At 34.1% G+C, this 21734-nt stretch overlaps 2 protein-coding genes across 3 annotated transcripts in view; one reads left to right on the top strand and one right to left on the bottom strand.

Annotated features, from left to right (window-relative positions):
- TUBB4A_1 (Tubulin beta-4A chain) overlaps window positions 1-2426 on the top strand; it is a gene marked incomplete at its 3' end in the record, with an annotated part of 42453 nt that extends 40027 nt beyond the window's left edge. Inside the window, exon 4 of one of the 2 annotated variants that reach the window (XM_051211346.1) lies at window positions 850-2426. In XM_051211346.1, the coding sequence (XP_051071394.1) occupies window positions 850-1662 (813 nt within the window). The remainder of the gene's footprint in view (window positions 1-849) is intronic. The other variant, XM_012938290.3, reaches the window with a different exon arrangement.
- Window positions 2427-11325: 8899 nt separating this feature from the next.
- The window catches only part of PKD1L2 (polycystic kidney disease 1-like 2), a gene marked incomplete at both ends in the record, with an annotated part of 77696 nt that continues 67287 nt past the window's right edge, over window positions 11326-21734 (bottom strand). Inside the window, 6 exons of the mRNA XM_051218745.1 lie at window positions 11326-12228; window positions 14368-14852; window positions 16101-16272; window positions 18656-18894; window positions 19649-19802; window positions 21318-21555. Of these exons, the coding sequence (XP_051071393.1) occupies window positions 11326-12228; window positions 14368-14852; window positions 16101-16272; window positions 18656-18894; window positions 19649-19802; window positions 21318-21555 (2191 nt within the window). The remainder of the gene's footprint in view (window positions 12229-14367; window positions 14853-16100; window positions 16273-18655; window positions 18895-19648; window positions 19803-21317; window positions 21556-21734) is intronic.

Genomic DNA, 21734 nt, shown 5'->3' with positions numbered 1-21734 from the left:
GTGGAATTGTTAAGGAATGAAAACTAGATCATTGTTGTGATAATTTTTCTATTCATGAGCAGATATTCGTGTGACAGCACACACAAAATAATTCTTCTGAGAGACTTATTGTTCATATGTACGTAGATCATTGTATATGTAATTTAACTATTAAATTTTCAAGACTGAATGTAAGTATAGAAAGACAAAGCTGTTAAGTCTTAGAGTACAAAAAGCAGCATTTAACTCCATTAAAATTAACTAATCTACATTAATAAATATATATGAAATTAAAGAGTTCTTTACAATGAATATTAATAAATTCCGATTTCCTGTTATTTTATGATTACTTTTTAATAAACATCCTTGATCTCAGAATTAAGGTTTGATAATTATCATATTTTGATTGATTTCACTTTATGATTCTGAGTATATGAGAGTATGTGGAATGTTATTCTGAACCTTACTGAACCCGTAAGGTATGATTAATACTGTTTTCCTATTCCTGTATAACGTCAGACATAGTGTACATCGCTATTTAAATCCACTGCTCATCACAACAGAAATGGGAAGAAAAAGAAGATATGATAATTAGAGTAATGGTGTAAAATATCGTGGTTATTGGAATAAATCTCAGTCACTAACTGTTGATTTTTAAAACAAATTTTAAACATCCTTACAAACTGAAAAGTGTTGTCATCGAGATCTGACTTCTCACTAAGTAATTTTTACCTTTTAATAACTTTGAGTTACAACGTTGATTCGTGTGAATACTTTTGGAACTAAAATATTGAAACGGTTCTCGTTTTCTTTCTATCAATAAACGATACAGAATATGAAACCCGAAATTTGCATCTGTATTTTATCCAGGTGTCCGACACTGTTGTCGAGCCATACAATGCTACACTGTCTGTACATCAACTTGTTGAGAACACTGATGAAACGTTCTGCATCGACAACGAAGCACTCTATGACATCTGTTTCAGAACACTGAAGTTAACCAACCCCACTTATGGAGATCTCAATCACTTGGTCAGTGCAACCATGTCTGGCGTGACCACCTGTCTCAGATTCCCTGGACAACTGAATGCTGACCTGCGGAAACTGGCAGTGAATATGGTCCCGTTCCCTCGACTGCATTTCTTCATGCCAGGATTCGCTCCACTGACAAGTCGTGGCAGTCAACAGTATCGCTCATTAACTGTGCCTGAACTGACACAACAAATGTTCGATGCAAAGAATATGATGGCTGCCTGTGATCCTCGTCATGGTCGTTACTTGACAGTGGCGGCGATCTTCCGTGGTCGTATGTCTATGAAGGAGGTGGATGAGCAGATGTTGAATGTGCAGAATAAGAATTCGAGTTATTTTGTCGAGTGGATTCCGAATAATGTGAAGACGGCAGTATGTGACATTCCTCCTCGTGGTTTGAAGATGTCGGTGACTTTTATTGGTAATAGTACGGCAATGCAAGTGTTATTCAAACGAATTTGTGAACAGTTCAGTGCCATGTTCCGTCGTAAAGCGTTTTTACATTGGTATACCAGTGAAGGGATGGATGAGATGGAATTTACTGAGGCTGAATCAAATATGAATGATTTGGTAAGTGAATATCAACAATATCAAGATGCAACAGTCGATGACGAGAACGATTCTGATATGGAAGGAATAGAGGAAGCTTAGATACAGGCTTTTGCCTCATGTAATCGTTAGCTTTTTGGAATACTTGTTTTTTCATCTCGTTGTGTCATCGTTAATTTTCTCTATTATATAAATTATTTATAAGTGGGGATCATCATGTCTTCACCATTAATTTTAAACTTTTATGAAAGTAGTTTTTCACTAATTTATTAAATACCTATTTCATTGTCACTTATTACGTATATGTGATAGGTTACTCTTAGTTTGTTCGTTGTTGTTCCAGCCATTTTATCATCAGAATCACTAACTAATACATAAGTCATTTTTACCAAAAATTGTCTTCCTTCCTAAATTTCACTGAAAGTTAAGAGATGTTCATTTGATTTGGAGTACATTCGCCTGAGCCATCTCATTATTAACGATTCTTTGAAAGCTAGAAAATAGGGTCTTTAAATTTCTGACATTTAGTTCTAATCGATTATCAGGTAAAATCCACTAGGTTATTCAATATTACAGGCAATCCGGTTCTTCTTGAATTGAGACTATATAGTCCATTTATATATCGACATACTTAGTACAGTAACTTGTGCATCATGAAAGACATTTGAGTGGAAATATTTCTTTGTATTTTCGGAAGTTTAATTTTTGTATTTAGTATGAATTTCATAGCAAGTGCATCATTAGAGATACATTTCCTTTGAATTGTTGTTTCATAAATTTGGAGATGATTAATTATTCGATCTCATCGATGAAATGCTTGATTGATGAACAATGCCATTATTCTCTCTCTCTCGCACACACACCACACCCAGATATATATATATATATATATATATATATATATATATATATATATATATATATATTTATACTAAAACTAAACTTAATGATACTAGCTTCACTTAGACCAACATAAGAGAAAACCGGCAATAAAACAGAGTTCTGATTACATATTGTTTTACATAAGAAGAGAACAGATTTACCTAGTTAAAATATCACTGATATTAATGTCAAAAGGTAATACATGAAATTAATGATATTGTAGGTGAATTTATTCTTAAATTTCAAGTATTAAAAAAGGTCATGTTTTCTAGATATCATAAAACAACTTCAATCATTCTATTTCGTAAATCAAAACCAGGTATAGAATAAATAGACTATGTTTTACACTCGAAAATCGGTTTTATTTCATGAGAAATAAAGTGAATCTAATAAAAATCTTGTTTTCGTAGAACCTATGAGGTCATGAAAATAATAATAATAATAATATTAATAATAATGATAATAATAAAACATTCATCAAGTGATATACGAATCTTTTAATGCAAAGTTCATATATATTCCCCCTTCTACAAACTGAAATACCTTTCAACATAGCGAGATTGGAACTGTTGCAATAAAATAAAATGCGATCAGTCAATTTAATAACCTATTAAAAGCGTCAATAATCTCCACAGAATCGTGAATTTCCTATTGACTTTATTATCATTACATATTTACTTCCTTACGTCTTTTATCTTTCGTCGGAGAGAATAGGCCGCGCACCAACATTCTCCATCCAAACCTGTCCTTGATATTCCTTTCCAGTTGCTGTTCATCCTTTTCGTGTCTGCTTCCGATCCTTGGAGCCGCGTGTTCTTCGGCCTTCCTCTTTTCCTTTCCCCTTGAGGATTCCAAATTAGGGCTTGTTTCGCGACGCAGTTTGGTGGTTCTGTAATGTATGTCCTATCCACTTCTAAAGTCTTTTGCTAATTTCCTCTTCATTTAGAACCCGGTTTTCCTCTCCAACATTAGGCTGTTACTGATGGTATCCGGCCAACTGATATTGAGTATCTTGCGTCAGCTGTTTATAAACACTTGTACTTTTTTGTTGATAGTTGTAGTAGTTCTCCACGTTTTAGCTCCGTATAGTAGGACTGTCTTGTCGTCCGTACTGAAGATTCTCACCTTGACATTGATTGGCAGTTGTTTTTAGTTCCATATGTTCTTCAATTGTAGAAATGCGGCCATTGCTTTTCCAAACTTCGCCCATACATCTACTTCTGATCCTCCATGTTAATCGATGATACTTCCCAGGTATGTGAAAGGTATCACATCTTCCGTAGTTCCTCCATCAAGTGTGTTTGGGTGGGTGCTCTCTGTATTGTATTTGAGGGTCTTGCTTTTTCTTTGTGTATGTTGAGGCCTAATGATGCAGAGGCTGCTGCTACACTAGTTGTCTTCATCTGTATTTGTTAGTGTGTATGGGATAGAAGGGCCAGGTCATCTACAAAGTCCAAATCGTCTAGCCGCATGTAAGATGTCCATTGCACTCCGTGTTTTCCCTCAGATGTGGAGGTCTTCATAATTCAGTCAATCACCAAAGGAAAGAGGAAGGTGGAGAGTAAGCAATCTTGTCTGAATCCGGTTCTCACTTGCAATGCATCTGTCAGCTGTCCTCCATGCACAACTTTGCAATGTAGTCGACCGTACGAATCCCGTATGATGTTGGCAATCTTCTCATGTATACCATAGTGTCGAAGAACGTTCTTAAGCTTCTCCTATCCTCATTGTCAAACGTTTTTTCATAGTCAGAGATGTTGATATATAGTGACGCGTTCCATTCAGTTGATTGCCCAACAATGATCCATAGTGTCGCGATTTGGTCTGTGCACGATCGATGCTTACGGTTCAGAAACACTGTTGAATACTTTTCCTGGTACTAACAGTAGTGTGACTCCTATGTGGTCTTCACATTTGTTCAGATCTCCTTTCTCTGGTATCTTGATGAGTTGTCCTTCTCTCCAGTCTGTTGGTGTCACTTGTTCTTCCTCTCAAACCTTCCTGAATAGAACGTGGAGTATGCTTGCAATTACTTCTATGTCTGACTTCAGATCTTCAGCTGGTATATTGTCAGGTCCAACTGCTTTGCCACTCTTCATTTGTCCTATGGCCATACTGATTTCTTCGGTTGTTGATGGAGTGACATATATAGAAAATTGTTTTTGTGTGTGGTGCCTCGATTTTCGCTGGGTTCAATGGGGTTGACCTATTCAAGAGTTCTTCAAAGTTGTCTATCCACTTGTTACGCCGTTCTTGAATCTCAGCGATTGATGTGTCTTTTTCACTCTTGACTGGTCACTCTGCTTTACAATATTTCCGTGCAAGTTTCTTCGTTGTCATATAGGTGTTTCGCATTTCCTTCTGTTTCAGCTTTTTCCACTGTCTTTGCTAGCTTTTCCACGTATTCCTGCTTGTCGGCTCTAACGCTCCTCTTCACTTTCTTGTTCGCTTCAGTGTATTCAACTTGTGCCTTGAGATTCTCTGTTTTTGTTCGGCTGTTGTTAATTTCTGTCTTCTTGTTGTTCCTCTCTTGAATTTTGTGCACGGTTTCGATAGAGATCACTTCGTTATGATAATGCTTCTTGCGGCCCAGCACCTCCTGACACGTTGATGTAAGTGCTTCTTTTATCCCTTTGCAGTTGTCCTCCATGATAGTTTCTTCTTCTTTCAGTGGATCATGTAAGGTTTGTAACCTGTTGTTGAGAGTTATCTTGGATTCGTTGGGTTTGTCGGTATCTCGTAGGATGGCTGAGTTGAACCTTTGTAATGCTGTTTGTCCAGTTGTTCAGTTTTTCTTTAGCTTCAGTTTTAAGTTGGCCACAACTAGGTGGTGATCTGAAGCTATGTCAGATATTCTCCTGTTTCTCATGTCTTTCATTGTAATTCTGAATTTTTTTATTGATGCAAATATGATCTATGTGGTTCTCCGTGGTTTAGTCTGATGAGACACATGTAGCTTTGTGTATGCGTTTGTGTGGGGATATTGTGCTGCTTATAATCAATTTGTTGAATGCACATAGATTTGCAAATCTCTCCCCATTTTCATTCCTTTCTCCCAGTCAGTCCATGTTGTCCCATGATATCTTCATATCCGATGTTTTCTATTCAGCTTTCACGTTGAGGCCTCCTATCAGGATGGTGAGATCGTTTCTTGGGCACTTCGCTATGACTGATTGCAGCCTTTCATAGAACTGATCTTTATTGTCGTCGTTGCTACTATTGGTGGGTGCATAACATTGGATAACATTCATTGTAATCCCCTCCTTCTTTGTTTCGAAAGATGCTTTGATGATCCTCGATCGGTGAGATTCCCATCCTGTAAGTGTATTACTTGCTTCTTTGGATAGCATCAGAGCAACTTCCTTAGTGTGTGGAGTATTTTATTTTTTGTGACCACAATACAGCAGCAGCTCTCCCGTATCTAGCCTTTGCTGTTCAGTTTGAGTCCAATGGGTTTCGTTGATTCCGAGTACTGTCAAGTTATATCCCCTCATTTCCGTTGCTGTTTGACTGGTATTCCCGGTCTCCCATATTGTCCGGACGTTCCATGTACCCATAAAAATTGTTGCTCTATTGTTGGAAGTGGCTTCGGCCACTTGAATGCTGAAGAATCTCGGCTTTCATCTTGAGGCGTCATCATTCTTCCTTCAACTCTCAGGGTAGAGTTTAAATTGTTTTATTTGTTTAATCTTGTTGGCGTGTTTTGGCAAGATTTTTTTTCTACGGGATGGGGTTGCCGACCCCATGCCCAATCTTCTTCCTTTACCCGGGCTTGTGACCGGCAGTAACTCTAGAAGAGCTACAGGAGTTACATACATGATTTTAATTAGTCAATAGCAATTTATTAACCATTATGTCATCTGTAACATAGATAATTTAATTATTGTTCCCGACTAGTTCAGTTTATTAGCTTTGTGTTTGTGTGATTCAGTGGTATATTCGAAAGTTTGTGGTGTTTTAAATAAAAATCAACCTACAGTATCAGTTTCGATTGTGTTGCAGCTATAAATAATGATCACTGAGTAATGTCGGTATTCAAGAACGATATGCGACACTTTAATTTACAGGTAAGAGAAACGACTCAATCGATCGGTGATGGGAAGCCCTGGATTTAGGTTTCTGACTACTGATTGCTCGTTGGGTTAGTAGTAATGTCCAAGAATGTGAGACTGGGTGACGAGGTTTCGGATCAGACTATATAGTGATTTATCCATATAGATATAATGCCATACTACATGTGCTTCTATAATTTGTGTTCATACACAATTAATTAGTATCGTGTTACTCAGTTTGATTTATTCAAATATGACTGCTGATCAGTATAGATAAGCACATAAAAATCGGGCATAATTTCTAGTTCATTTCCGGTGTATAATCAGTCTTGAACTACAGTCTCTGTCCTCCTGCATTTATTCGAATCAGCCATAACAAAATATAGGCTGTGAATTGATCGATCTGTTATATTTTTAATGAATCTATTGGTTAAACTTCAAAAAGAGTCAAGTCGGCTGAATGTCAGGCATTCTTGTTGAGTAATCTACGCGATAATTATTTACCGATAAAACGCTACTAGTCAAAATTATTTCAAAGTAATCTATATGCCACCGGTATTTTAACAATGTTAGTGTCAGGGTATTTGATTACATTCACGAAATACACACTAAGGACTGATACCGCAAAAATTAACAGTCGGAAGAAGAATTGATTTTCTACTTCATTCAAATCTATCCAACTGCTGTTTTTTCTATAATTTTAACTGAAAATTTAGTATCAGAAGGGGTTTTGTAGATAATACAGTAATGTCAGTAGTTGAGATCATGAGTCAATTGAAGCTAGACCACCATGGAAAACCTGGAAGCACTGGACGGCCGTTTTGTCCTACCGTGGGAGTCCTCAGAAGTGCTCATCCACGAATCCGCCTCGTGGGACTCAAACCCATGACCTATTAGTCTCGCGCACGAACGCTTAACCTCTAGACCGCTGAGCCGGAATCCAACGGTGTTAATGTCTAACTTCAACCAATCCACGAAATTGAGCGACACATTCACCATTGTCTTCACTGAGCTACTATCTCACAACAGACCTAGTTGAACTCTACAGGTCACTGCTTCTCACCAGAACTCCAGGAAATACCTCTTGAAGCCAGTCAATAGTGAGCACATGTTGATTGGTGTCAGAAGGGGTTTTGTGGATATTACATATTTACTTACTTACGCCTGTTACTCCTAATGGAGCACAGGCCACCGACCAGCATTCTCCAACCCACTCTGTCCTGGGCCTTCCTTTCTAATTTCATCCAATTCTTGTTCATTTTTCTCATGTCTATCTCCATTTCCCGGCGTAATGTGTTCTTTGGTCTTCCTCTCCTCCTTTGGCCTTGAGGATTCCATGTGAGGACTTGTCTTGTGACACAGTTGGGTGCTTTCCTCAATGTGTGTCCTATCCACTTCCAGTGCTTCTTCCTAATTTCTTCCTCCGCTGGGATCTGGTTTGTTCTCTACCACAGTTGGTTGTTGCTAATAGTGTCCGTCCAACGGATCCGAAGTATTTTGCGCAGACAACTTTGTGGATATTATAGTAATTTTAATAGTTGAGATCATGAGTCAATTAATGTTCATAAAATAATATCATTCAAAGGAATTCCGAACTAGTTGACCGAATAAGGAATTCAGAATTAAATAAGAAATCCACGATACAAATCAATTTATAACTACTATTCACGAATACGCGGTTGATAGAAACAGTCGGTTTTGTTTGTGATGAATTAAAAAGTCAAATAATAGAAATTGAAATTCTACAATGCACGACAAGTATGCATTTTTTTGTTTGACAAGAAGTTTTGTACGCAGTATTACTTAAAAGGAGTCAACTAAGGAGCTGAATTTCTCAGCGAAGAGTATGCTAGTCGAACATCAACCTAAAGGCGAAGAAAGAAAATAATAACGGATTAATAACTAATAACATAGCCAGTTCATACAGACGATACAGTTCATGAAGCACTGTTGAATCTTTGAAACGTACCACTTTAAAATGGTTATTATACAGAATTAATCTAGGAAAATCCAAAACTGGTAACTTAGGTAATGAACGGTATTCTACAGAACCAAAGAAGGTTGTTCATGAATGTTTAATTTAAAAACACAATAGCTCCTGACAAAAACCGACTATATTGATCTTCCAATATATGACCCTTCCAGTCGGACTGCAATGGGCAATCTACACGCAAATTGATTTGTAAATAAAATAAAGGTGGTCATCAGGTTTGCGCTCATGAAGCTCGTTATATCAGCAGTACAAAAAACGTTTCCAAGCAGATTTTCTAGAATTATCCTTTATGACTAACAAAGGAAGGATTTAAAATCACCAACAATTCAATACTTCGTTAATTGCCTGGTTGGACCCAGCCACACAACTCCATACGAACTGAGCATGGAAATTATTTACAAAATTAAGCGAAATGTCTTAAAGACAATGGACAAGCATGACATGTTCACAACGATGATACAGGTAACTTAACATTTCAAGGTCTAATGTAATGTAAAAAATTGGTGCATACATTCTTTTACTTCGTCTTCTCCCTACTATCAAATTGCCAGGAGTTAATAATCAGTGATCAAAGTATTTCTTCAGTTAGGATAGACACTGAACTCTCATAATTGTCATTGGTGAACAACCCTCACTTTGTTGAATATCTGATTACTTTTATCGCTACCCATATTATTTATCAGTTAACGTCCTCCTACTTACAGGGACATTTATCATTTTCGAAAAACTATAAGTTACTTGTATGAACAGTTGTACAAAATGTTGTGGATTCTCTTCTACCTTTCAGTTTAGAGTATAAAAGTTATTGAACTGTGAAGTCTTTTCGTTACTGATCAGAACGTTGTTTACATGGATGTACGTAAGTGATTTCCAGTAGCAGGATGATCATGTATGTATACTACTGTCACCGAAATTCAGTTAAATGCTTAAAGTAGCAATTTCGGATCTGTTTTTAATTTACAAATACTTTTTAGCTTATTGATAAACCTCTAAATATCCAGGATATTACTATGTAGTTGAAAAACAGTAGGATTCGCTAAAATAAAAATTTGATCACATTTGACAAGACGCTTGACTAAACATTTTGTTTACGTTTAGTTCACTACATTATTTCGCCACTTGTAGACTAGTTGCTAATGAACCTAACCCTTTTTCAATTATCTCACCGAATTGAGGGACTATGGAAACTATCACTAGCTAAGTTCGCTTAAATATTTCTTTTAAAAGGCAGTTAGTTTCAGGTTCCGAGAACGGAAATTATCACTAATTTCGTTCGATTTTTTTGGGTCATTCCGATAGTACTGTAATGTAATAACGGTTAAGTGTACGTACTAAAATATTCACCAGTAAGCACACTTAACTACCAATGAGTTGTAATTAACTAGTTTGTAAAATATTGATTGCGGTCAGATGCTTGTTGAAGTCTTGTACTACTCGTAAACTCGGTGTATACATGCAATTCATGATTATCTATTCATATAACATAGTCTAAGATTACTCAGTACTTAAAATTTGCTAACCTCTTGTAAGTAAACCTCATGATGATTTGCTGATGAGATTTCTCATGAAAGATAACAATAGTAACATGAAAATGACATTCATTTTATTCTATAAGTACTCTCTTTTATCTTGAAAAGTCGTGCTTATTTATACGCAGAATAAAACCAAACGAATGGAAGTCTGTTTATGTGAAAAGGATGTAGAATGTAGTATATTCAATGGGGACAATTGTGGGATTCCTTTGATTTACTCTACATTATTAGATCATTAAATAAGAGAACTGAGCTACTAAGGTTGGTATTTATGAATACGACTAAAGTTACATGAAATTGCCAAAATATATGCGGTTGATCACGAGGATAATGCGTTAACGAAAACTGCTTTTCTAAATTGCTCAGGTGTTTTGGTGTGACTTGTGAAGACTACAAGGAGGTAGAACAGGAAGGGCTTCGAACTCCTGTGATAATGAAAAAAATGAGACATGTACAATTCCTTGCTATTTAATGGCCACTTCCCTAACTAGATGATTGCTGATGATCTGGAACTGAGATAGTCATCTGTACACAATATTCTAACAGAACACTGTAGTCGAGAAAACTATATACAAAAATTGTGGAACGATGAGGCAGCTAAAGATCCTGACTCCTGAGTATTTAGAAGAATCCTTTAAATAGTATAAACGATGTTTGGGGGAGTTCATTAACACGAATTGGTAGTATAATGGAAGATAAAAGAGTTTTGTACCATAAAGTTTGTAAAATAAAGCATTTCTGAGCTCAATTTATGTATATATTAGATAGACTATATATACTAATGAGTTTGCAAAAATACTATGTCAGTTTAGCACACTCTTCAATCACTTATGACTTCGTAACCCATAAAATCTATGATACTGTATTGAACTGGCACATTATCTTTCATCTTGAAGACCAAAGACATCTATAAATAAGTAGTACAGTAGAAATAAAAGTGGAAATTAGAATAAGGAATTTATTGAATTTTTATGCTCTTAATTATACTAAACCTGTTGGTTTTACATATAGCTAGAATCATTCTTTCTTTAATTAATTAAAAAAAAGACATTTTTCAATACTTATTATTGCTTCAAACATAGTGTTTACGATGGTAAAAAGAGGTTAGTATTACACGAAGGTGTGAAAAAAAGAATGGATAACATCGAAGTGCAAAGTATAGCTAATATAGACTGATGTTATTATTGAATAAATAATCGAAGAAGCAGAATTTTCGAAAAGTGTTATTTTGAAGAGTTTTTCTATGATAACCATGGTTTATTTATTTTCTTACTACAAACAGACATGACAGCAATGATGGAACTGATCACTTCGAATCCACAGGTTTTCTTTCTTCTGTAATCAAGTTTTGTTGAACATGCTCTAAGAATTCATTCATTAGTGATTTCAGCTGAGCAACATGTTTTGAAGATTCACTTTCTGGATCATAAATTGGTTCTTGTTGTTGTGTATTGACGTTTTTGATAAAATTCTTACCCCATGTTGTTCTATCTAGACCAATAGATTGGATAAATTGGATTGCAATAAACTGAGTCATTTCATGATCATCTGACTGCAAACTTAAATCTTTAAGAACACGTTGGAAACTCTCATCGAGTATAGCTATAAACATACTGACCATTACAAATACAACGCATAAAGAGAAAGCAGCAAACAGTAATGGACCCAACACCATTTGTCGTTCATACATACTTGTGAAATCGAATTTCCCCAGAATAATCTGCATACTTGTTTCTATAGCATTTAAAATTGTCTTAAAACCACTTAGTGTATCATTGTAAAGTAAGTAGAAGACTAATACAAATGCAGAAAAGACAACCAAGAATATAAAGCAGAAATATTTTAAATCTGTTGCTGCATATTTCAACACAGACCCTAATAAACCAACTCTTTGATTAAAACGAAATAAGTATACAAGTTTTAACATGGCAAAGAAGCAAATTATAGCGGTTAAATACGTAAGATTTTCATTCCAATATGCCAATAGTTGAAAATTCATATAAATATTACCATGTGTACGTGAAAACTCTTCAATAGATAACTTTGTACTCAGTATCATGTAAATATATGCAGCGATAGCAGCTATAGAGCCGCAAATAATGAATAACTCAACAAAATTCCAAAATTTCGTGAAATATTTCAAACGTTGTCTGAACATACTGCGTAGTTCTTTGATTAAATAACAAAATAGTATGAATGCAAATAGTGCCTATTACAGGAACAGAAAAAAAAATAGAAAGAAAACAACGTGACTGAGTAAATAATTTTCAGAGTTTATTTCTCTTTGTTTACTTGTCTATTAATTGATCATAATAAATTCTGCGTGAGGATTACGAAAATTCTTATTTACTTATGTTTATATCCATGAAAGTGATTTTTATATCAGTCCTGAAGTTCAAATATATGTGCTGTCCATGGCTTGTACATATTTATAGATGATAGCAATAATAATATCATGAATAAATTAAAGAGACCTAAACTCATTAACAACAATAAATGAACCGATCTAAAGATCATAACTGATGAAGTATTTTCCATATCGGTTGATCTGTGTGAACTGTGTGATTTAACTGGTATCTACGTAAGTTAGCTAAAGACTTGTAAATTTATATACATGATAATCGTGTTGCACGATTCACTGAAGTACAATTTATTGGTTGTGTGCCTACCTAAGTCATTTCCAACCTAGATTCACCTAAATGCACAGAAGTTATTCCATTAAATTACATGGGATTAGAGAACCAAGATTAGGTAGAGGAAGCCTGACAAAGTGGTTATCATAGGAAGACTTTAACATATATATGTCAAGGATAAATTTAAGAATAACAACTATAAAAGCAATACTGTGAAATTTTAACCATGTTATTGGATTGAAATTAATTGAAAGGATCACATATGGTTTTGTTGTACATCCCTCCTGTAATATCGGCAATCAACAGTGAAAGAATCGAGACTTTTAAAACATTATTTTGTGATTCTGGCACTAGAAATGTTTTTTGGCAATTTTACCTTGTTAAATAAATGGGAAATGCTTATAAAAGTAACCTAGATTCCAACCGCTACGTAGTTTTTAAGTACGTCTCCAAAAACATTTGTGGTGTACCAGTGTTTCCCACTTACATGAAAGATTACTCAATACCGTCCTTATATTTTAAGTGATTTAGCAGTGATATAACAGTATATTTTCTTTTTAATTTCCAAGTCAAAATATAAAATAACTGGTATTTAATCTTATTGTTGATAAGTTTAGCTGACTTGATTGCATAAAAGACTAGTTTACGCAGATACCAGTTGTGCGCCAAAACTGTATGAGGTTTCCCATAACACTACGTTTAAGGCTTTTACTCAGTCGCTAGCCCCTGCTCATTGATCAATCGATTGTAAATACATCTCAGTTTTAGAGAAAATCAGTAGCGGCCGAAATAACTCAGTGGTAGCCGGGTAAAATGAAATCGAGTCCATCAGGTAGTATAATTCCTCTCAAGATTACAGGCACACCATGCCTACGAGCGTTAAATGGCATGAAACCAAGGTACATGATTTCCTGTGAACCATCTCTAGCTACCACCATACATGTAGAACGTGTTCCTTTTTAATTAAATCAACTTTTTTTGTGAGGTATCTTACTAGATATTCAGAGATAAAGTTAAGTCCATAGCTAGAATTAATAATATATTTAGATGTACATATACTACCAGACACCAATTAAATGAAGTCCTAAATACAGAGATTTTGAAATATCGAGGCAATCCTCACAGGATGCACATATACCAATAAGAGATTGATCAATTTTAGACCTAAACATCAATGGAAAGATTCAGACAACTAATACAAAAATTAATTAAAACTTTACTGACAGTTTGTTTGTTCTATAGAAAACTAGTTGACTAGATAATAGTCACGTTTACAATCAGTAAATGTTTTAAATGTGTATATAGGTTTGCTGAAAACCGTTAAAACATGAATTTAACTCTGCAAACAATAACGCCTTTGGAAATAGAAATTTCAGACAAGCATAAACAGGGTTGAATCTACTCTACAGCTATGTTTCAATTATATTCAAGTGGTTCTAGTTATCTGAATTCTTTTTCTTTAAAGTTAATCCCAACAACTTGTTCTACAGATAAGCGGATTTTGACTGGAATTCACAACCAATACGTAAAATGCTAACGTCAATTTTCTATGAAATAATCTAACATAGACTAGGACCTGCTTAAGAACCTACGAAAAGAACACCAAGGAAACAAATTGGAAGCTTAAGATCTTTTTGTAAATCTTTGTAATCCCTAATGTAAAAATATGCGTCAGAGAAAATTGAGTCCAAATAAGCATTTAAAATATTCCCTACCTGAGATGTAATTTGCGCAAGCTTAGTCTTAGAGCCCAGTACTCCAAACAAATTAGCCGTTTCGATACGATACGATGGTATCATTGCACCGATACCAGGCATTTCAATTAGAGCAGTTATAATGGCAAACAGATTGATATTAGGATTATACACTGTAAATTGTACTATTATTGCACGTGTAGAGAATTCGATCCAGTGAGTTTGATTTAAAAACCTCATCCTGTCTAACATTTCATCCTTTGAACCTCTTAGTAAATGAACGTATCCACCTCCAGAATACCATGTAATCTGTCCCAGATATGGATAACCTTTCAACTGTGATGAATTTTGATAAACAAATTCTGGTGCAGAGTTATTCGACTTATCATTTCCTTCAAACTTAGCCCATGATATCCCATACGCTTCTTTATCTTCGTTAAACATATCATAACTTCCGTAGCAATGTTTGAATAGATGTTTTGCGAGTTCGTGTACGTTACATGAATCTGCTCAAAAGAAAAAAGGGCGCATAAAGGAAATATATGGGTTATTGATAAATTTCTAGAATTAGATGCCGACAAAAGGTTCACCACACTCTTAAAAGTGCCTACTAAGCTTTAGAGGGGATTCACGATTGCTTTTGAGAAAAAATTTTCCCAGTAGCACCAACTAAATAGCTTGTTGTAAATAAAATACTCAAGGTTTCGTCAGCCTATCCAAGATATATGATTAAAACATCAATCATCATAGAAGAAATATTGTTCGTCTGTCGGGATCTGGATTTTTTGCTACTTCAGTAGTTTCAAAATATAGCTAAATCTCATCGACAAATTTTTAAGTTTACACATAATTAATTTGCAAGTAGGGATTCCTCATTATCTCCTCACAAAAGTTTTGATTCCAGATTAAGACCTAATCATTCCTTCGAACAATAAGTTTACACAACATGGAGCATGACAACCATCGAAGACTCGTTACATAACCTTGAGAGTTAGTTTATCTATAAGTCATTTACTGAATGGTTATTACTGATATAATGTTACCTGTGATACTGACCATTGAATCTTGACCAAATAATGAAACCGAGGCATCTAGTTGAGTGACGATACATAACAATAAATGATCACTGAGTTTGAATCTAAGTTCTGTGTATGCTCCCAGTCCTCAGTAGAGTGTGTGCAAACTTGTGAAGGTAAATGTTTCTGGGAAACATACTTACCTTATCCAGTGATACATTAAAAAACATTAGCACTGATTCAGTTCTGTTATAGATATGAACCATTTGTTTAACTGTTTTGACATAATAGACTAAAGTTCAATGCTATTCGATGCTATTCAATTAACGAGTGTCAAGTCGAAAATATGCTAACACGATATTACGGAGTATTGAGTTACGAATATTATTATTTACGTAAACATGAATACATTAATCAGTAGATACTTTCAACAAATAATAAATATCAGAAGGGTTTTTGTGGATATTATAGTAATTTCAATGGCTGAGATCACGGATGCTGGCTCAGTGGTCTAGAGGTTAAGCGTTCGCGCGTGAGACCAATAGGTCATGGGTTCGAATCTCGTGTTGCGGGATCGTCGATGCGCACTGTTGAGGAGTCCCACAATAGGACGAAACGGCCGTCCAGTGCTTCCAGGTTTTCCATGGTGGTCTAGCTTCAATTGACTCATGATCTCGACCATTGAAAATAATAAGTAATTCCTGTGTAAGATGGAGGAGTGTATGCATGCATAAATACCTTTTTTAGTTCGTAGTTGTCTCATCATTCCATAACCAATTATTCGATCTGTTCTGTCTTGCAAGAAACCACGTTGGAACAAAGGTGGATTACGATTATACCATCGATCTGCACGCAAGCCAGGAATTAGAACATTCTGGGCCCATTTATAGAAATCGTCCACATCATTCATCTGTCAATAAAAACATATTAACTCCGAAATGAAGTGTGTGTTAATTAAAACCTCTATTTAATTTGTAAATATACATTTTAAAAGTACTAGTATATAATAGTTTAAATGATACTTCTGAAGTTTTCATCTTAATCAAACTTCATTTGAAACCAAAGTTCCACTGTGTTATAGTTGATCTCTTCAATAATCAAATATAGATTCACGAGACTCTTAATTTAAAGTGGTCAATATAAGCACATTTTCAATTATATGAATATATCATTAATATGCAGTAACATAATATTGGTTCCATAAATGAATAGACTTGAAGTCGTAATACAAGCAATTCCTAAAGCAGGTTTTTATATTTACTCAATATTACAGTCAAGTAATCGAGCATATAAAACTGAACAGAGCAATTACCTTATTTTATGATAAACCAGAATTTATAAAATTCGATGATTATTCAATAAAATATACTTAACGTCCTTGTTAAATTAGATTTAACAGTGACAAACTCCTATTGTTTACTTGTGCATTAATAAATAAAACTAAAATACAAACTCTGGAGAACTTCTACATGAAGTTTGTGTTGATGATGTTGTTCAGAAGAACGATGACAACTTCATGACCAAACCATTCAGCTCAGAGAACAAAATTCCATTAAAATCTAGAGAACTTGTTCAAAATATTAGCTTTTTAAGACATGTTTAAATTTTATGTAATCAGCATCCATAAATTAGCTCTTGATTAGATTATACCTTCTTCTTAATAATCATCATAAACTATAATTAATTATATCATTCCTTTATTGTGGATAACTACTGACTAATTTACTGGTCCATTTAATCTTTTCTAAACGTAAACTTGTAAATCAATAAAATCAAAGTTTAGCAAGTGATAAATCAGTTGGTTAGTTACAAAGTTGCACAATTTTTTTTCTCATTAAGACAGTGATTAGAAAATTGCAAATTTCTGATGTTCATGAAATAATTGTGAATTTGAAGACTATTCAGCTTATAATAGTAGACTTAGAGTAAATAAATAAATGACAATATCATTTCGTCCATGGTAGAACGTAAAATAATTGATTGTTCGTTATCACTTTACAGCAACTGTTTACAACTAAATATAGTTTCTTTTTTGCTACTATTATGACTTTCTTCTAATTTGTGAGAGGATATCAACATATGGAAAGTACCAGTGTGATCCTTAACAAAATTTAAGTTAGTTAATTAGCCACTTAACAGATATAGTTTTTATTTGAGGTTTTGGCAATAATCTGACAAAGTCAATAAAGTTACACCTGGTTTTTAGGAAACTCATATGTTCTATCCCTAAAACATGAACTATTTTTATAAACACCTATAACTTGCTGATTGGTCTCTAAATAAATTGAATGGAAATTAACGATTTTCAGAAGTGTATTTCTTCCTAATATCCTGTGGACGATTTGTTATCGACTACCGATGATAAATCATAGCCCCCATTCTCCTTACGAAAATATATTGAATCAAAATATCTAGCCGTTGTTGAAGTGTGGGCTTTTTGTTCAGGTCTCCCAATGAGGTTGTTATTTAACCTTTAATTTTTTTATATAAGAGTTCATGATATATATTTTACAATACTCAGGGTTAACTAAAAAGTATCAACGTCTATCCGATGTTTCATGGTTTCCCGTTTTGCTGTAACTGTATTTCATTTGTGATGAAAGTTGTCGTCAAAGAGAACTTGATCTCTTATTATAATTATCATTGTAGGAGAGATAGTATTTATTTAAATATAATTGTTGTAAGTAAACCAGTATTGTCTTCAAAATCTAGGAACAGCTACTTGCTTGTTTGTTTGGAAACCATTAGGTAATACTGAGTATAAATCGGGTATCAGACTAGATCCATAACTTCACATTTTCACATGGTTGCTTAGTATAAATGACTACATCAAATGATAATGTCTGAACTTTTTATTGTACAAGTGGCTTATCGTTTTCCGATTCCTGGAGACCATAATGACTAGCCCAATAAATAATTCAACTTATTGTCCTTCTGGTACCTACTAGTTGCCACACTAATCTGAAACACCGGAGTTGTTATTAACATTTAACGGCATTTAAATAATAAATGCTTTATTCTGAAGTTTGTCAAGCATCATCGTGTCGTACAATTATCCCCCCTAGCCTTCCTAAAAGATTTCGCTAGTTGTCTGACTTATCCGGCGGTAGGTAGAACTCAACAAATATATATATATATATATATATATATATATATATATATATATTATAGTTTACGGTCAGGAGTAAATAAGTGCCTTGAATAGTTTAAAGAACCGTTTAGGAAACCTAGTCAAAATCACAAAATAATCGTTTTTATATGAAAAGGCCTCTAGAAATTTAGAAAGTACTTACACTTTGAAATGAACTTGGAAAAAACAAATTTTGTAGACTAGATTTCAAGAGAAATCCATTAGCATCACGGAAATCTAAGCTGACAATTAGTAGCAATGTGAGAAAGAAAACGTAAAGTATAACTTCACGAATGATATCATTGGCTCTTCTTTGTTTTAGTCGATAAGCTCGAGCACGTGCCAAGTCTGATGGATCCGGCGGTAGGATTACCAAACGTTGTGGACGGAAATCATCAGATACTAAATATGAGACAAAAGTTTAGTCATGTAAAAAAAATAATATTTTAGTGAGATAAAATCACTTTCTTTTCAAGTTATTATTTGAGTTACACTTTACAGAAAATTATACTCGCATTTCGTAAGCAACCAATGAAAAAATCTAAATTAATATGTTTAATTACTGAAGAGTACTACTAATACAATAATAATAATATCTCTACCCTAAACAACCATACTCCAGACAGAAATACTAATTTCATCATCACAGAAACATATATTGTGAAGTACCGTTAAACAAAAGTTATGTTCCAAATACTTATTTACTTTCAAAGTGTAGTATCTCTACAGAAGCAGATGTTATTGAAGTTTTCCAATATTTCATTGACGGCAAAGTTCTCAGCTAACTGTTATATCTGAAATACTGTGTAGTTTCTTTCTCCTAATTACATTTGGCTGATGAACGTGGCTTACATCACTAGGAATTTATAATACAGCGGATATATGTGTATATCATAATCTTATAGGTTTAAAGTCACCAACACAAGTAAGGTGTCTTCTATCGTTTTTTTTCATACTGCGGCACCTGCTGAAAATGATAAGAATCTTTCTCTCTGCAATCCATTAAGTGCCTGCATAGCTTACCAAAAATACTCGTCAGTTAACATGATGCTCACAACTTAAGCTGATAAGCACATTTATGAAGAAGTATCATGTCAATCAAAATTGGCTTTAATCATAGCAAAGAATTTACAATTACAAAAACTTTTTCACATACGGCAGTTATTATTTAAGTATTCTCTATCCATTCGAAGTTGATACCGCTTTCCTAATGTTTGGATTATTCGATCTTCTTCTTCAAAAATTTCTATTTGATCTACTCGATCAGTTGATTTACAAATGAATGAAAAGAACACGGCTAGCAGTAGTACCTGTAAAAATTAGGGGAAAATTTGAAGGAAATAACAAATATATCTCTAAGTAATTCTTATTTAATAATATAAATAGCCTACATTATTATGATTATCATGATCATCATTCTATTCTTAAGCTGGTTTTAGATGAACTTTCCAAGAATATTATTTAAAATCATTGTCTGGTCAGAATAGGAATTAAGATGGCCTCAAGAAATATGTAGATTCCCTTTCATCAATCTTTGCGCTGGCATAACCGGTAACTCTAAGTAGAAATTTGGACTATGTTAAACTGTGAGCAACAATTTATTCGAGTACATCTCTCAAAAGCGTCTGACTACTCTGAGGGCAAAGGATTTTTTTAAATTCTTTTAAAAAAACAGTGTCGAAATCGGCACTTTTAAGTTATTTTAAATATCCTTTTGAGAGGTTGTTACTAAGCCATCGGTCATTCATTATGAATTCACTGTTGTAGAGAAAACTAAACTCCATAATGTTTGCCGAGTAACATTTGACCCTGCAAAGCAATCGACTTTGTGAACATTAGACTATGTGTATTTGGGATCATATTCCAATGCGAAAAAAACTGGTAGATGAATTGTGAAGAGTATGCACAACTTGGTCATCGGATAACTGAATTATAAAAATCAATGACCACAGGAATGATTAAAAGTAAATATTTTACAAACCTTTAGATGATGATTAAATGGAAACCAGGAGTCTATTTTTTAGTACGGTTGACAGCTCCAAATATAATTTATTGTAGAAAGGTATCCAGTATACACTTTTCGGGAAGTTATTTTAGTCAAAAATATTAGGGTATATTATACCTGAGAATGAACGGACGATTGATGAATAGTGTGCGAATCTTAAAGTATATTTAGATAACTATTTTACTCTCAGTCTCTATAGTCACCAAATTTTCCACAAAATACTATCGATCAGTACCACGCATAAGGATCAAATTAAGACAAAAGTGTGTGTTGCACATAAATATAAGTAATTGAATACTGGCTGCACCGACGTTTGTATTTAATCAACCTAATCATTAGTGACTGATGATAAGGAAGAGTGAGGCTTATGATAAAGTAGTTGGTTTTGGGAAAATCCAACGTATATTGTGCCTTTTTTTAATTGTCTACAAATAGCCTTACTATTTGGTACCACAGACAGCATTGAAAGATGATTGAAATATTAATGCAATCACTACCATTTTTGCCTGATCCTTTGTTATCTGATGTGACTCAGTCAATAAAAGTGACTACTCAAGGTTCATATTACTACAATCCATTTGACAGAAGTTCTTATTAATTAATATAGGTAACGTATATATCACTTAACTTATTCAGAGATATATTTCACTTTGACCCTAATGTTTTATGAAAGATCAGGTTTACTTTACAAATACTTCTACAACATGACATATTTTCAGTTACTGAGATATTTTATAACAATTAACACTAAATAAACACAATCAATAAATATTGATTGAAAAAAAAATTCTTATGTGTAAAAGGAAGCAACTAAGTATACCTTTATTGGTTGAGCTAGAAGTACACTTATAAAGAATGATAGAAACAATGATGACAGCCATTTTTTACATGTAGCTTCACCAAACATCACACCATAGAATGTTGTAAAAGTGACAGCTATACCCAAACATATGATAAGAAGTAACCAAGCGAAAATACGCATTTGCCATCCACAAAACAAAGTTCGTCCTTTTTCTTTACCTTCAGTATCGTCAGCATTTTCAGCCAGAGCCTCACGGCTATATCGAAATAAATAAAAGGAAGACGAAAATCAACTTGTGTTAGAGGAAATTCAGCTGGTGTTTTTACTAACTGAGCATTTTGTGCCACCGCCTTATGTGCCTTTATTTGTTATGCTTGGTCATTTAAATGTTTGTAGGCAGCTTTTAGCTGAAAGTAACATCAACCAAAAGATTAT

This window comes from Schistosoma haematobium, chromosome ZW (genome assembly GCF_000699445.3).
Source record: "Schistosoma haematobium chromosome ZW, whole genome shotgun sequence".
In the NCBI taxonomy this organism is placed as follows: Eukaryota; Metazoa; Platyhelminthes; class Trematoda; order Strigeidida; family Schistosomatidae; genus Schistosoma; species Schistosoma haematobium.
Note: the sequence above shows the minus strand (reverse complement) of the source record. Positions and strands in the feature narration are given on the sequence as shown.